The 18,451-nt window shown below is 42.9% G+C and overlaps 1 protein-coding gene across 3 annotated transcripts in view; it reads left to right on the top strand.

Annotated features, from left to right (window-relative positions):
- fhit (fragile histidine triad diadenosine triphosphatase) overlaps positions 1-5,170 on the top strand; it is a 313,492-nt gene extending 308,322 nt beyond the window's left edge. For 2 of the 3 annotated variants that reach the window (XM_021569594.3, XM_090205953.1), the window contains exons 8-9: positions 3,478-3,587; positions 3,746-5,170. In XM_021569594.3, coding sequence (XP_021425269.1) covers positions 3,478-3,579 — 102 coding nt within the window. In that variant the 3' untranslated portion in view covers positions 3,580-3,587; positions 3,746-5,170. Of the gene's footprint in view, positions 1-3,477; positions 3,605-3,745 lie in introns of all 3 variants that reach the window. The other variant, XM_021569595.3, reaches the window with a different exon arrangement.
- Positions 5,171-18,451: the final 13,281 nt, after the last annotated feature.

Genomic DNA, 18,451 nt, shown 5'->3' with positions numbered 1-18,451 from the left:
ACACTGTGAGACAGCTAGCCAGCTACTGTACTGTACCTACAGATGTTTGTGGCCATGTTGCGAGTCATCTCCAGCATTAATATTCATGGGCACGTTTGTCACTGAAAGTATTAACAGGGTTTCTGCACACACACACACGCGCTCTCACACACCAGTGCGTGTTTGGACATCCGCACAGCTGCTAGTGAGGACACAAGGGGATCGGCTTTCCCTTCTCTCAGAGAAACAGCAGGAAGACCAACCCACCTGCTCTAAATGCATACACACACATACACACACGCACACACGCACACTCACACACACACACACACACACACACACACACACACACACACACACACACACACACACACACACACACACCATGCTGCTAATTGTGCTGCTGTTATCTTGGACATGCTGAGATCTTATAATGTACAAGTGAAGGAACTTGTTTTCAACAGTATAATGAACTATGAAGAACTTACATTGTATGAATGTTGCAGTTTACAACATACTGGAAAAACCAATTCCAAGAAGAGATACTGTAAGAAGGCTACCCTATTCCATGCATTTTCAGCAAAAACAATGTCTTACTTGAAGGAATAGTTATTGTTTTTCGGTGCTTTGTATTGTCTCAAAGAGACTCAATTAGCACTGCAAAGTTTGATGACATAACAGTTGTTGCGCTAGCATTTGTGTGGGGGATTTTTAGATGGAGAACAAAAATCCTTGATTAAGTCTTGATGAGCCTGATGATTATTCAGATAAAGTCAAAGACAAGTCTTTGTTAATATTACATGATTACATTGCATGCTATTAGCAATTGTTCTGCAATTCTTCAGTTTTCCATGCTGTTGTCAATTCAGCTTTTACTCAATATATGTTTGCCCCATGAATCAACACTGTTAAGTAAAAGGAGAACAAATGAGGCTTATTTTAGTGTTTTGCCTTGATATAATATGATGTCTGAGGCCCAAGTAAATGTTTAGAGGCTGGTCACCAGCTCAGGGCTAATTTGCAATATTAGTGTCTCTAATGACATAATCTGAAGTGTCAGCTGGTATTTTGTGTTGCAAGGAAACAATATATTTGAGCTCCATAAATACATAATGTCCCCATGAAAATCAATTTGTGACAAATGATGTGATTTACTGTCGCGACTTCCACCGAAGGTGGCTCCTCTCCCTGTTCGGGAGGTGCTCGGCGGTCGTCGTCGCCGGCCTACGAGCTACCACCGATCCATTTTTATTTTTCGTTTGTGTCTGTCTGTTTCTTACACCTGTGTTCTATTTAGTTAATTTCTGTAGGTTTATTAACCTCGTTGCCTGCTGTTATTTTGTGCGGGATAATTTCTGTGTTTGTTTGGTGCGTGTGCTAGATTGCGCCACAGGCTATTCTCACGGTCGTTTGTGCTGTTGTGATTTATTTAAGAGTAGATTGTTTTTTCCTCCTGTTGTCACTTCGAGTTCCTGTTATGTTGGGCGCCTTCATTGGGTTTATTTCCAGACCAGTTTTGTTGTGTTTTGGACTTCCAAATAAATATTTTACTATTTGGACCTCAGTGCTCTCCTGCTCCTGACTCCTGCACCTACCTCGTCCTAGTGAGGCACCTTACACTTACTGCATGCATTATAAATCTCTGATAAGTTAACAATGCCTTACTAAAACTGTGTGCAATTCATCTTACTGTGAATGAATGTTCTACCAGAAAAAGAAAAGCTTCAACATCAGAAAGACATATCTTTCCTTCCCCCATTCCTTTGCTTACAGCGAAATACGATGTTGATGTGAGTTTTCTACGCTTGAAATACATTGTAACGTCTTATGGGATTACGTGAGCCTACAAAGCCATTTCAGTTCAACGTTTGAAGCTTGAAAATCTCTGACTCCATCAAACCCCACCACTCCCCCCCTTAACTCTTTTCCAACAAAATGTCATCCTCCAGTTGCTGTAACCATGTCCTGTGAGGTCAATGGACTAGATCCTAATACAGTGTGATGGTCTGAGATAAGGTTTGTCTGGGGTTTGAGCAGTGTGTTGGTGTGGTCTCAGATAACCCACATGAACAGGCAGAGGGTCCAGCCTAGCCTAGAAGAGGGACTAGCATGACTCCCAAGGGCGCTAGAGAGATGACCCCCATGTCCTCATGTTCCAACTGGCCATCTCCTGCTTTCCACAGGACCCAATCCGACAAGCTTTCAAGCCAGGGTCATATTCTGTTTGCGCATATAACAAAAAAGAATATGCAACAAAACAGAACAGCGCTTGTCAGTGTTGGAAAGAGAAGATGTATTGAAATAATGACCCCCTGGTGTTTTAGCTTCCAGACGGTTTAGAGAGGAAGCGGGGAAACATTGAAATCTATTACATGTTGAATCATTTTACTGCCTAGCTCTCTGAGAACATAAAACATCCCTCTCTGTGCCGTGCTGTTACAGTAGCTATCTTCAACTGGTGGGTATTTTTATTGCATCGTTTTTTTACCTAGACTAACCAAGCATGCCACAAACATGTTAGATGTGCTGTGAAAATAACTCAAGGACATAAAAATCAATATCACCAACCAGTGCAAGCTTTCTGCACTGTTTATGTTTATTTATTTTGTGTGGCTTGAAAGACATCTCATTCTGAACACTGTATACTAGCCTTGAGGGCTTTCCTGCATCTTAACATCATCTAAACTACAGCCACATATGACAGATCCCAATGTGAAGCCTTAGCAGTTGGAAACCACCCCGTGCTGTTGTGGCTTTTATGGTTGGGAGAGGGTATGTATTGCATGTGGCTTTACATTATAAACAACCCCCCTGGCAGTTAAAATGAAGACACCTCCCAAACCTCAGAATGTCAGCCCATCTGTCCTGGGGGAGGCATTAGTGTGATGAAGTACATCGTTTCCCTCTAAATCTATGAATGTTACAAAAACAGCAACCACAGGCACGGGTGTCAGAATCTGTCACAGTCATACAATTTCCCCTCCGTGGCTATTCTCAATTAACCATCATGTGTTCTTCTTGTTTGCCTTGTTGGAAGGGCGAGACGTTTATATTTTAAACCTCAACTCTGATTGTGTCTGAAAAGACTAAATGAGGAGTGAGGTTGTCGTTGTTTTTGTTTTGTGCATTTCATGGAATTTCACCAGTGCCCCAGTTCCACTGGGCATCATCTTTTATATTCTATAATCTGGTGGAACAGTCAAGTGTACAGAGACTATTGAGTGCTAATGTTTCTGCTAACACCCGGTCAACAACTTTGTTTATTCTGCTACATTGAAACAGTTTTTTATTCACAGTTTTTTATTTTTTATTATGGTGCATACTCAAAGGGATTTTGTCAATTTCTCCCTCCAGTTACTGAGGTAAACAGGTGACTATGCGTGTGCATACGTGCGGGTATGTCTGGGTATACATGTGTTTATTCATCAACTAGTAGCCTCTGTTTAGTAGACATTTAGTAAAGTAACGTAAAGGACTATGTGATGTATTTATGTGCAGCTCCAGAAGCATGACCGTGAGAGTGAGGACGTCCCTTCCAGGTGGAGAACAGAGGAGGAGATGGCAGCAGAGGCTTCTGATCTGAGGAAACAATTCAGCTAAACTGTCCTGTAAAGAACCACTTTAGGTCTTTCTCTATAAAGAAGGCTACATGGAAAATGTTTTGCCCATGATGTTAAAAGTTGTTGTTGATGAGTGCTTTAGTTGAAATAGAAGGTTCATGTTAGTGACTCATGACTTATTGTGTTTTGTCTTTTTTCCAATCCAGCATCTCTATAACGACAACTTGCAACGTTTCAAGTGATTGTGCAGTGGATAATTCTTCAGTTGGGACTGTTGTTGGAAAAAGTATTTTGAACTGAACTGATGTGGTTGATTACAGTTCATACATCTTTAAATGTAATGTGTGACTTGTATTATTACCTCAGGTGTTTTTTTTTGTGGTGTTTTTGTTGTTCTCCTTAGAATTTATTGGGGTTAGACTTGTACCAGAGTTATTGTTGTTGTTTTATATTCCATGAGTGTCACAACATGTAAATGTTGAATTATTCATCAATCGCTCTCCCTTGCATCAGTTCTTAATCGCACCAAGTCAGTGCTCATAACAACATTTAAAGGCCCCCTAAACCCCACAGTCACAGCTATGAACATGCATGTGAGCACCTCCATGCAAAGCGGAGCTAAAAACGAGTGGATAATGAAGGTAACATGTGGTTAATAAAGAGGAGCAGCTGCTCTGGGATCTGTGAAATTGTCAAATCAGATTTAGTGTGCCGTAGGAGACAACAAGCCTGCCAAAGAGTCAGCTGAAGGCAATAGATCTGCTTCCACATTGACAGAGGTCATAGTAGTGGAAAGCAGAGATGTTGTTGTTGCTGGTTTTTCTTAATATTTGTGATTAACTTTAAGCATCTGATTTGGAAAAAAGTTTGCTTTTCATAATACTCAGTTTAGTTGAGTTTATTAGGATCCCCATTAGCTACTGCACATGCAGCAGCTACACTATCCCGGGGTCCACATAAAACATACAAATACATAGCAAGAAAAACATAAGATATCACATTCAATTAAAATAAGAGTTATATATATGTAGGAAGACCAAAAAAATACCATTTACAGTGAGATAATGAAGGCCTGAAACATTACGAGAAGCATTTTGAAGCCTAATTTCAGTTTTCAGTTGAAGCTTTGATATACTTTCATTTCCTTCAACTCAGTTGTGAAGCGCTTAAAAGCATTTCCCTGCACACACAAAAGGGTTCTTTGGCTGTCCCCATAGGATAACCCTTTTTTGGTTCCATGTAGAACCATTTTGGGTTCCATGTACAACCCTCTGTGGAAAAGGATCTACATAGAACCCCAAATGGTTCTACCTCAAACAAAAAAGTGTTCTTCAAAGGATTATCCTATGGGGACAGCCAAAGAACCCATTTAGGTTCTAGATAGCACCTATTTTTCTATCAGTGTTGAGTCCAGGGAATGGGTTTTGTTTGGTACAAGGTTGAAAAATGGACCATAATAAATGGTGTGAATTAAACTCCACCTCAACATTCAATAAAGTGGCATTATGATTGAAACAATGATCACAGTAATGGATTGATTCCTGGTGGTTATGCCTGATGAATAGCACAGCATAAGGCTACATTGATTTTCTTTTTTGTATCGATGTTGGAATAAAATGCCAGTCTTGCCATTTACTCAGCTGGATGCAGAAATACAATCCTGTTCTTGAAATACAATGTGTGAGTGGCTTTCTAGTGGCAATCAAGCTGTAAAAGGCCCCATGAATTTTAAACAATATTATTAAGCATGAGGAATTCCTCAGTGGCAATAATTCAAAGAGTCAGGGGAGAAAATCCATCTACTGTAGGTCCAGTAAGATTAAACTTTCCCACACAGTGAGGGAAACATAGCCTCACATAAAGGAATATACAGTTCATATTTGACCTTGGCTTCAGGACCAACACTGTTACCACGATCCAAATGCCCCTTTTAATATCCCTTCCATTTCACAGGTTTGTGGTTGATCGTAATATGAAATAATTAGTAGGAACATAGAATTGGATATCGTTAAAGCATATTGAATATAATTAGCTACCAGAGAATAACGTTGAAATAAATTTCACGTGCTGTGGAATGGAAGGCACATCCCAAATCTATTAGATGGATGACTCAAAGTGTTCCTATTTACTGAGGAATGGTTTAATTACCTCTCTGACATGGTTATAGGGCCTAATAACTCCCGACATCTTTTATAGGAATATCAGGCTACCGCTTCAATGGTACCATGAATCACTTTACTTACACTGTGAGATTGGCTTTTGGGAACTTCTCTGACTAATGTTTTGCTTGTATTTCAAGAGAAAGACTGTTTACCTGAACTTCATAGATTAGATGTTTCATTACACAACCCAAATGCTCTTATAAAATTGATTTAAAGCATGAACATTGACATGAAAAACTAAATGTAAAAGCATCCAAGGAACTAGCATATTCTGTCCCAACAGAGCGAAAGATCCATGGGCATTAAATCTAGTTGTGTATTGTGTGTTTTGGCCAACCATGTATTCACTAGAGGAGACACCTCACTTATAGGAAACACTCATTTTCCTATTTCCACCGTCATTGAATGTAACAATATGTAGAGAGTCATACAGCTTCTTTTCAAATGATAATATCCCTGGACCATCAGATATGCATCTGCACATGTCAGCAGGCGAGTTCAGCATTACTATGAAATGTGGCTGGAGACCCCACACATAACCATCATTATTCATTATTTATAACCATCATTATTTACCCATAACAGAAACACATCCTCTGGTTCAACTAAATGGATGTGTCTTCCATTATAGGTGCGTTTGAAGAAACCGTGTACTGAGCCTGTAACGTAACAAAACATGGAAAAGGTCAAGGGGTCTGAATACTTTCCTAACAGACTGTATATGCCATGGCAATGTTTTTTATGTAATGTACAGCCACAGGAGGTTGGTGGCACTTTAATTGAGGAGGACGGGTTCATGGTAATCGGTGGAGCGGAATGAGTGGAATGATATCAAATACATCAAACACATGGCTTGATGCCATTCCATTTGCTCCGTTCCAGACATTATTTTGAGCCGTCTTCCCCTCAGCAGCCTCCACTGTGTACAGACCAAACTGCACAGGGGTTTCTACTACTCCTGTGGGTATGAGTGCATGGATGAGATTTAGGTCTCCAAGAAATACTCTCACATTTGTGCTAATGTCTTCTATATGAATTTTTGCTAGCAGTGTTAACCACATTACATTTTTACCTTCCTAAAATTACTTATGCTGATAACAATAGGAACAATATTATTAACCAGTAGTCATTTTTACAGACTTGTCAGTTTCTACCAGTGAACAGAAAAACAGCAAAGAGAAATACATCCTGATCAGAGGTAGTATATATTGTGACAGGTCTGCATGCAGTTGGGGCTATCAAAAATGGCCTTCAGTTTTTCCCTATCTATTTTTCTATTCTTCTCTCAAATTGTATCCAGGTTCTTGAATAGGTAGTGCTTAGTGAATGGAATGGCTTTAGGAGGAATGTGTTTGAGCAGTAATGAACTTTTTTGTGGTGTTTGGTGCTGTAATGACTTACTATAAGATATCACATTTCTTATAACTAAAATAAATATCATATTTAGTGCCAGTACAAATTTGGCCCCATTTCATATAACTGACGACTGATCATTTTCTGCCAAGCATCCTCTAAGCAGTGTAGAGACACTATTCGGATTCTGCAGACTCGTTACAACTTCAGCTTTGTACACAAATCGATTTTCTCCCTCTGTACCAAGAGAAAGTGGTTATGTTTCTATTATAGACAATTATTTAGTATTTTTTCCGATGTTTGGCTCTAAATCCAGCTGAGTATATGATGTGAGTAATATGATTGCTGGATTCGCGAGACTGTCCCCTTTAATATGCAGTCTCCCAGGCTTGGCTCCGTTGCTCAGAGGCAGGGGAAAATCGATTATTTGTCTGGATAGGCCAGAAAATGTGACACATCACTCCCTATGAAAATGTTGGGTGTGAAACCTGACACTTCAAGTCAGCTCCGCTGACAGAGTGGTTGTAGAGGCACTGGACCCTGCGACGTTCACAGAGTGCTCTGTACACCAAAATATCAGTCAGAACCAGTCCGACCGGTACATTTGAGTTTTTTGGTTTGATTCTCTATCCCCGCTGATTGTGAACATCATTATTTTTGTGACATTTGTGCACTTCTTCTGTTAGCTACCCCCCCCCCCCCCCCACACAAAAATAGTAAAAAAAACATATACTGTTGTATGAATTACTTAGTATCTCATTTGATTAACTTAGTATCTTGTTTGAATGATTTAGTATCTCTTTTTTTTTACTAAGTTGTTAAACGAGATACAACTTAAACACTTATTTTGTCTAATTAGGCCTCAATTGTTATGCTGCGCCAGTTGTGCTTGTCAGGCCGTTGCTACAGCCATTCATTCACTGATTCCAACCATTTATATGATTATTCATTGACAGTTCTCTGTTAAAGCTGCTTTTGAATGCCAGAACATGTAAATGGGCCAACAACATCTCACGGTTTTACTAATTTGACTTCCGATTCTGATGTTTATCCACATTTCTCCAAATGTCCAATTTTGACACCCTGGGTTGCTCCTCCTGCTCAGCATCGTCCTTCCAAGGGTTGCGGAATTGCTCTTCCTGCTCAGCATAATCCTTCCGAGGGTCGCATGTTCAATCTCAGTGGTAGACACTTGTTTTACGTATTTTTTGTTTTAACTAACCCTTACCATAAGCATTTAGAATGAATGCCTAAACTTAGGTGTAGTTAGAAATAAATTCATTAAAAATCCTACAATGTGATTTTCTGGGGGGGGGGGTTTTCCTAATTTTGTCTGTCATAGTTGAAGTGTACCTATGATGAATATTCAACTTTTTAAGTGGGAGAACTTGCACAATTGGTGGCTGACTAAACATTTTTTTTGCACCACTGTATATTTTTTGAGATTCTTCAAAGTCGCCGCCCTTTGCCTTGATAACAGCTATGCACACTCTTGGCAGTCTCTCAACCGGCTTCATGAGCTTGTCACCTGGAATGGATTTCAATTAATAGGTGTGCCTTGTTAAATGTTAATTTGTGGAATTTCTTGCCTTTTTAATGCATTTGAGCCAATCAGTTGTGTTGTGACAAGGTAGGGTTGGGTATACATAAGAAAGCCCTATTTGGTAAAAGACCAAGTCCATATTACGGCAAGAACAACTCAAATAAGCAAAGAGAAACGACAGTCCATCATTATTTTAAGACATGAAGGTCAGTCAATAGGGAAAATTTCAAGAACTTTGAAAGTTTCTTCAAGTGCAGTCACAAAAACCATTAAGCGCTATGATGAAACTGGCCCTCATGAGGATCGCCACAGGAAAGGATGACCCAGAGTTACCTCTGCTGTAGAGGATAATTACATTTGAGTTACCAGCTTCAGAAATCGGCTATTACTTGCATGTCTTACAATGTTTATTAATCCAAAAGGAGTAGGCAAGAGAATGGTTGTGGACAGGAGGTACAGAGTGGCAGACAGGTTCATGGTCAAGGCAGGCTGAATGGTCAGGCAGGCGGATACAGAAACAGGCAAGGGTCAAAACCGGGAGGACTAGAAAAAGGAGAATAGCAAAAAGCAGGAGAATGGGAAAAACTCTGGTTGACTTGGAAAGACATATAAGACGAACTGGCACAGAGAGACGGGGAGAAATCAGCGACACCTAGAGGGGGTGGAGACAATCCCAAGGACAGGTGAAACAGATCAGGGCATGACAGTACCCCCCCACCACCCAGGGACGCACCTGGGCCATAACTCTCCCAGTCAACCAGGTACTGAAAACCCCTGCCCCGTGGTTAAACCTTCAGAAAGCATCTCACCCTATATGCTGGCTGGCCATTGATTACCCGGGGGGTTGGGATGGGCCTGGAAACAGAAGACAAAGGACAGTGAGACACAGGCTTATTTCTGGACACATGGAAAGTATGGTGGATACAGAGGGTACAGGGTAACACAATACGGACAGAAGTGGAACTCAGGACTCTGGAGATGGGAAAGTACCTATGAACCAGGGAGACAGTTTGTGGGACTCTACCCACAGAGGCTGGTCCTGAGTGGAAAGCCAAACCCTCTGCCCAATGCGGTGACCGTCCGCTTGTCGACGATACCTGGAGCACTCGAAAGGGGAGAGTCCCATGGCAGAACAGGGAAGGGTGTTCCGGGCATACACCACCCAGACCAGTTGACGGCTTCAGGTAGTCGGGTTGATTGAGACCAGGAATCTCAAGGTGGTTTCCAGATCTTGATTGGCTCGCTCCGACTGACCATTGGTTTGGGGATGGAATCCAGATGACAGGCTGGCCGACGACCCAATAAGGGTGCAGAATGCCTTCCAGAACTGAGACGAGAACCCCGATCGGAGACCATGTCTACTCGGAGTCCATGGATCCGGAAGACATCCTGCACCATAAGCTGGGCCGTCTCCTTGGCAGAAGGTAGTTTGGGGAGAGGGACGAAATGGGCGGCCTTGGAGAACCGATCGACTACCGTCAGAATGACAGTATTTCCATCAGATGGAGGGAGCCCAGTGACAAAGTCCAGAGATATGAGACCAGGGACGATGAGGGACCGGTAGTGGCTGAAGGAGGCCAGAATGAGCCTGCCGTGGAGTCTTGTTTTGAGAACACACTGTGCATGCGGCGACAAAGGCAGAGAAGTCAGGAACCATTGTGGGCCACCAGAAACATTGTCGGAGGAAGGCTAGTCTACGACCGGACCCTGGATGACAGGTCAGCCTGGAGGAATGAGCCCATTCCAGGACCCGGGACCGGACTGGGTTAGGGACAAACAGACAGTTAGCCGGGCCCCCTTCAGGTCCAGGCTGGGAGCGTTGCACCTCGCGAACCAGGATCTCAATACCCGAATCCACATTGGCAGCAAGGCATGAGGTAGGGGGAATGGTTTCGGAGGTCAAGGGTGTGGCAGAGGAACTGTATAGGCAGGAACTGTATAGGCTTCACATTGTTTGACCCTTAACTTCCAGGAGTTCTCGATTACCTACATCGTAGTTCCTCTCTGCCGGATTGAGACGATGGGACAAGAAAGCACAGGGATGAAGCTTTTGGTCCTGGGCAGATCGCTGGGACAGCATGGCCCCCGCTCCAAAATCCGAAGCATCAACTTCCACCACAAATTGACGTGAGGGGTCCGGATGGATGAGGCTGGGAGCTGTTAAGAACCGATGCTTCAGGTCCACAAAGGGTTTGTCGACAGCTGGAGACCATTTGAACGGTACCTTGGAAGAGGTGAGTGCCGAGAGGGGGGCCACCAGGGTGCTGTAATCCCAAATCAAACTGAAGTTAGCAAAACCAAGAAACCATTGCAACTGCACCCTGGACGTAGGTTGAGGCCAATCCACCACTCCTTTCTGATCATTGCCCTCAGCAATGACATATCCCAGAAAGGTGATAGAGCAGTGGAACACACTTCTCGGCTTTCACAAACAATTGGTTCTCCAGGAGGCGCTGAAGAACCTGTCTGACATGAAGTACATGTTCTTGGGCAGATCGGGAAAAAAACAGGATGTCTTCAAGGTAAATGAACACAAAATGGTTTAGCATGTCCCGGAGCACATCGTTGACCAAATCCTGGAAAACAGCGGAGGCATTGGTAAGACAGAAAACACAGGGATAAATACACTGGGGAAAATCAGTGACACCTGGGGGTGCAGACAATCACAGGGACAGGTGAAACAGATCAGGGCGTGATACTTCATGGTTGAATTGCTGGGAAAAAACATTACTAAAGGACACCAATAAGAAGAAGAGACTTGCTTTGGCCAAGAAAAACAAACAATGGACATTAGACTGGTGGACATCTGTCCTCTGGGCCTGATTTCAAATTAGAGATTTTGGGTTTCAACCGCCATGTCTTTGTGAGATGCAGAGTAGGTGAATGGATGATCTCCGCATGTGTGGTTCCCACCCTGAAACATGGAGGAGGAGGTGTGATGGTGTGGGGGTGCTTTGCTGGTCACAATGTTGCGATTTATTTAGAATTCAAGGCACACTTAACCAGCATGGCTACCACAGCATTCTGCAGCAATATGCCATCCCATCTGGTTTGTGCTTAGTGGGACTATTATTTGTTTTTCAACAGGACAATGACCCAAAACACACCTCCAGGCTGTGTAAGGGCTATTTGACCAAGAAGAAGAGTGATGGAGTGCTGCATCAGATGACCTGGCCTCCAAAATCACACGACCTCAACCCAATTGAGATGGTTTGGGAAGAGTTGGACCACAGAGTGAAGAAAAAGCAGCCAACAAGTGCCCAGCATATGTGGGAACTCCTTCAAGACTGTTGGAAAAGCATTCCTTCTGAAGCTGGTTGAGAGAATCCCAAGAGTGTGCAAAGCTGTCATCAAGGCAAAGGGTGGCTACTTTGAAGAATCTAAGATAAAATATATATTTTTTGCTTACTACATTATTCCAAATGTGTTATTTCATAATGTTGATGTCTTCACTTTTATTCTACAATTCTACAAAACCTTGATGGGTGTATTCAAACTTTTGATTGGTACTGTATATTAAAATAATCAAATTTCTCTGTCTGGTTTTGGTTTCTGAAACATAGCTAGTTGTGAGAGAGAGAAAAAATAGGTGAATTCCCAAATACATATACAAAGCTGCTTAAATTAATTTAAAAAATACATTATGTTTCAGGAGATTGGGGAAAGTCCGAGGGGGCCCTAGCATGCTGTTTGCCTGTGGCTAAGAAAATTAAGTGAGTATGTAAGCCATCACGGAGATGGCCTTTGCCACCACAACCAAGGGCAGACGTTTCCCCTGGCTGTGGTACCCATGGGGTGTGGTGCCAATAAATAACATGTCAACCCCCTGCCCTCTGGGTTACACGATACGCGATTAATGACAAACTAACAGACCGCTTTGCTAAGATGGCTCTCAAACTGTTCTCCCCAGAGTAAGAGAAAGAGAAAAAGTACTGCAACATTTTACTCCCCAAACACACACAAGACAGCAGACTCTAACATAATTATCTCATAACTTTGTCTTAGAATAAATGAGAGCAACTTTGTTCACTTCTCTAATCAGCATTTTCTATTGCCATATCCAAGGCCTCTGAAAATATAACTCCCTTATATTTGTGAAAAGACATTATTTCATAGAAATGTAGCTAACTCAACCCATAACCCATACCATGTAAAAAGGGACTGCAATAAATAGTAGGATGCTTGAATGTGAAAAAACAGTTTCATCTGGATGTAATACCACATCAGTACTTGCAGTACTGAATAACAAATGAAAGGTCCTGTGATGATCAAAGCTGTGTGGTCAGTAGCCTACAGTAGCTATAGTGCCTCGCAAAAGTATTTAGACCCCATGGATTTCTTCAAATTATATTGTGTTTTTTTGTCAACCAGCTACACAAAATACTCTAATGTCAAAGTGGAAAAATTAGACATATTTTTATAGTATATAGTATATAGTTGTTGCATAATTATTACTCCCCTGTGTTTAGGCGAACCTTACCAAGTCACATAATAAGTTATATGGACTCACTCAGAGTGAAATAATAGGGGTTGATGATTTTTGAATGACTAACCTACATACAACATCTGTAAGGTCCCTTAGTCAACTATTGAATTTCAAGCACAGATTCAACTGCAAAGATCAGGGAGCTTTTCGAAAGTTCAATAAAGTAGGTTAGTGATTGGTAGAGGGGTAACAATAAAAAATCAAACATGGAATATTTCTTTAAGCATGGTCAAGTTAATAATTATGCTGTGGATTATGTACTAATTATGTATTAATCCACCGAGACACATCAAAGATGCAGTCGTCTTGAACTGAGCTGCAGGATTGGAATAAAACTGCTCAGAGATGTTACCATGAGACCATTGGTGATTTTAAAACAGCTACTGAGTTCAGTGGCTATGATGGGAGAAAACTGAGTAGTGACTCCACAATAATGACATAAATGATTGAAAAGAAGAATACAAATATACAGAATACAAATATCCCAAACATGCATATTGTATGCAACAAGGCACTAAAGTATTATGTTTGGTGCCAATCCAACACATCACTGAGTAATTGCCTCCTTATTTTCAAGCATGGTGGTTGCTGCATCAATGTATTGGTATGCTTTACATCTGCAAATACTGGAGAGTTTTTGAAGGATAAAATAAAACCTAGAGGAAACATGCTTCAGACTGTTTTACACCAGAGACTGAGAGAGGAACTCACCTTTCAGCAGGACAATAACCTACAACACAGTGGAGGCTCCTCAGAGGAGGGGAGGACCATCCTCCTCAGTGAATTTCATAAAGATTTAAATTGTTAAACATTTAAAAAGTTATAATTTTTATATAAACTATACTAAATATAATCATTGATCACTAAATAACTGATTAAAACACACTATTTTGTTATGAAGGTTTACAGTAGCCTTAACAGCACTCTGTAGGGTAGCACCATCGTGTAGCCGGAGGACAGCTAGCTTCCGTCCTCCTCTGGGTACATTGACGTCAAAACCTAGGAGGCTCATGGTTCTTACCCCCTTCCACAGACTTACACAATAATTATGATAACATCCAGAGGACATACTCCAGCCTATCAGAGCTCTTGCAGCATGTTGTCCACCCAATCAAAGTATCAGAGAATTAATCTAGTACTGAAAGCATAAACTACAGCTAGCTAGCACTGCAGTGTATAAAGTGTGGTGCAGTGGTCTAAGGCACTGCATCGCAGTTGCTAGCTGTGCCACTAGAGATACTGGTTTGAGTCCAGGCTCTGTTGCAGCCGACTGCGACTGGGAGACCGATGGGGCGGTGCACAATTGGCCCAGCGTCGTCCAGGTTAGGGGAGGGTTTGGCCAGCAGGGATGTCCTTGTCCCATCGCACTCTAGCGACTCCTGTGGCGGGGCGGGGGCATGCATGCTGACATGGTCGCCAGGTGTACGGTGTTTCCTCCGACACATTGGTGTGGCTGGCTTCCGAGTTAAGCGGGTATTGTGTCAAGAAGCAGTGCGGCTTGGTTTGGTCGTGTTTTGGAGGATGCATGGCTCTCGACCTTCGCCTCTCCCGAGTCTGTGCGGGAGTTGCAGCGATGTAACAAGACTGTAACTACCAATTGGATACCACAAAATTGGGGGATAAAAGGGGTAAAAATAGCATTAAAATGTAGTTGACGCAAAGAGAGATTAAGACAATTGTTGAACAGTTTTTAACAAATTAATTTATTCCAAATGAATGAGAAGCAAGAGAGAAATAGAGAGAGATTGTCATTTATTTTTCACTTTCAGTTTCACTTACTTAGCAAGCACCTCCCACATCTGCGGTGACATCACCTGGTTTAAACGTCTCTAGAGACAATATCTCTCTCATCATTACTCAATGCCTAGGTTTGCCTCCAATGTACTCAAATCCTACCATACCTCTGTCTGTACATTATGCCTTGAATCTATTCTCTCGCGCCCAGAAACCTGCTCCTTTTACTCTCTGCTCTGAATGCACTAGATGAACAGTCCTGATAGCCTTTAGCCGTACCCTTATCCTACTCCTCCTCTGTTCCTCTGGTGATGTAGAGGTTAATCCAGGCCCTGCAGTGCCTAGCTCCACTCCTACTCCCCAGGTGCTCTCATTTGTTTACTTCTGTAACCGTAAAAGCCTTGGTTTCATGCATGTTAACATTAGAAGCCTCCTCCTCCAACCCGGATACCCTAGCCGTGTCTGAATCCTGGATTAGGAAGACCACCAAAAATCCTGAAATTTCCATCCCTAACTATAACATTTTCCAACAAGATAAAACTGACAGGTGTTGCAATCTACTGCAGAGATAGCCTGCAGAGTTCTGTCTTACTATCCAGGTCTGTACCCAAACAATTCGAGCTTCTACTTTTAAAAATCTACCTTTCCAGAAAGAAGTCTCTCACTGTTGCTGCTTGCTACAGAACATCCTCTGCCCCCAACTGTGCTCTGAACAACATATGTGAATTGATTGCCCCCCATCTATCTTCAGAGCTTGTGCTGCTAGGTGACCTAAACTGGGACATGCTTAACACCCCGGCCATCCTACAAATTATCAATGAACCCACCAGGTACAACCCCAAAGCCATAAACACAGTCACCCTCATAGAAATCATCCTAACCAACTTGCCCTCCAAATACACCTCTGCTGTTTTCAACCAAGATCTCAGCGATCACTGCCTCATTGCCTGCATCCGTAATGGGTCTGCGGTCAAACGACCACCCCTCATCATTGTCAAACACTCCCTAAAACACTTCAGCGAGCAGGCCTTTCTAATCGACCTGGCCCGGGTATCCTGGAAGGATATTGACCTCATCCCGTCAGTAGAGGATGCCTGGTTATTCTTTAAAAGTGCCTTCCTCCCATCTTAAATACTGTCAGCATACCCATTCAAAAAAAATTGAACCAGGAACAGATATTTCCCTTGGTTCTCTCCAGACCTGACTGCCCTTGACCAGCACAAAATCATCCTGTGGCGCTCTGCATTAGCATCGAACAGCCCCCGTGGTATGCAACTTTTCAGGGAAATACAAGTATACATAGGCAGTTAGGAAAGCTAAGGCTAGCTTTTTCAAGCAGAAATTTGCATCCTGTAGCACAAACTCAAAAGAAGTTATGGGACACTGTAAACTCCATAGAGTATAAGAACACCTCCTCCCAGCTGCCCACTGCACTGAGGCTAGGAAACACTGTCACCACCGATAAATCCACTATAATTGAGAATTTCAATAAGCATTTTTCTACGGCTGGTCATGCTTTCCACCTGGCTACACAACAGCCCTCCACACCCCACAGCAACTAGCCCAAGCCTCCCCCATTTCTCCTTCACCCAAACTTAGATAGCTGATGTTCTGAAAGAGCTGCAAAATCTGGACCCCTACAAATCAGCCGGTCTAGACAATCTGGACCCTCTCTTTCTAAAATTATCTGCCAAAATTGTTGCAACCCCTATTATTAGCATGTTCAACCTCTCTTTCGTATCATCTGAGATTCCCACAGATAGGAAAGCTGCCGCGGTCATCCCCCTCTTGAAAGGGGAGACACTTTAGACCCAAATTGCTACAGACCTTTATCTATTCTAACCTGCCTTTCTAAGGTCTTCGAAAGCCAAGTTAACAAACAGATTACCGACCGTTTCGAATCCCACCATACCTTCTCCGCTATGCAATCTAGTTTCAGAGCTGGTCGTGGGTGCACCTCAGCCACGCTTAAGGTCCTAAACGATATCATAACCACCATCGATAAGAGACATTACTGTGCAGCCGTCTTCATCGACCTGGCTAAGGCGTTCGACTCTGTCAACCACAACATTCTTATTGGCAGACTCAACTGCCTTGGTTTCTCTAATGATTGCCTCGCCTGGTTCACCAACTACTTCTCTGATAGAGTTCAGTGTGTCAAATCGGAGGGCCTGTTGTCTGGTCCTCTGGCAGTCTCAATGGCGGTGCCACAGGGTTCAATTCTCGGACTGACTCTCTTCTCTGTATACATCAATGATGTTGCTCTCTCTGCTGGTGATTCTTTGATCCACCTCTACACAACAACACCATTCTGTATACCTCTGGCCCTTCTTTGGACACTGCGTTAACTAACCTCAATACAACCTTACAGTGAAATGCTTACTTACAGGCTCTAACCAATGGTGCGGAAAAAAATAAAATACAAAAAAAGTATGTGTGTGTGTAGGTAAGTAAATAAATAAAACTACAGTAAAAAAAGACATTTGAAAAAAGAGTAGCAAGGCTATACACAGACACCTGTTAGTCAGGCCTATTGAGGTAGTATGTACACAAAGGTATCATTAAAGTGAATATGCATATATGATAAACAGAGAGTAGCAGAAGCGTAAAAAGAGGGGTTGGCTGGTGGTGGGACACAAAGCAGATAGCCCGGTTAGCCAATGTGCGGAGCACTGGTTGGTCAGGCCAATTTAGGTAGTATGCACATGAATGTATAGTTAAAATGACTATGCATGTAAGATAAACAGAGAGTAGCAGCAGCGTAAAATAGGGCTTTGGGGGTGGCACACAATGCAAATAGTCCGGGTAACCATTTGGTTACCTGTTCAGGAGTCTTATGGCTTGGGGGTAAAAACTGTGGACAGTCCTTTTTGTCCTAGACTTGGCACTCCGGTACCGCTTGCCATGCGGTAGTAGAGAGAACAGTCTATGACTGGGGTGGCTGGGGTCTTTGACAATTTTTAGGGCCTTGCTCTGACACCGCCTGGGGTAGAGGTCCTGGATGGCAGACAGCTTTGCCCCAGTGATGTACTGGGCCGTACGCACTACCCTCTGAAGTGCCTTGCGGTCGGAGGCCGAGCAATTGCCATACCAGGCAGTGATGCAACCGGTCAGGATGCTCTCGATGTTGCAGCTGTAGAACCTTTTGAGGATCTCAGGACCCATGCCAAATCTTTTTAGTTCCCTGAGGGGGAATAAGCTTTGTCGTACTCTCTTCACGACTGTCTTGGTGTGTTTGGACCAATGTAGTTTGTTGTTGATGTGGACACCAAGGAATTTGAAGCTCTCAACCTGCTCCACTACAGCCCCGTCGATGAGAATGGGGGTGTGCTCGGTGCTCCATTTCCTGTAGTCCATAATCATCTCCTTAGTCTTGGTTACGTTGAGGGATAGGTTGATATTCTGGCACCACCCGGCCAGGTCTCTGACCTCCTCCCTATAGGCTGTCTCGTCTTTGTCTGTGATCAGGCCTACCACTGTTGTGTCATCAGCAAACTTAATGATGGTGTTGGAGTTGTGCCTGGCCATGCAGTCGTGTGTGAACTGGGAGTACAGGAGGGGACTGAGCACGCAACCCTGGGGAGCTCCAGTGTTGAGGATCAGCGTGGCAGATATGTTGCTACCTACCCTCACC

Source organism: Oncorhynchus mykiss, chromosome 17 (genome assembly GCF_057628025.1).
Source record: "Oncorhynchus mykiss isolate SJ-2025 chromosome 17, ASM5762802v1, whole genome shotgun sequence".
NCBI lineage: Eukaryota > Metazoa > Chordata > Actinopteri > Salmoniformes > Salmonidae > Oncorhynchus > Oncorhynchus mykiss.
This window is presented reverse-complemented; position numbering and strand designations above follow the sequence as displayed.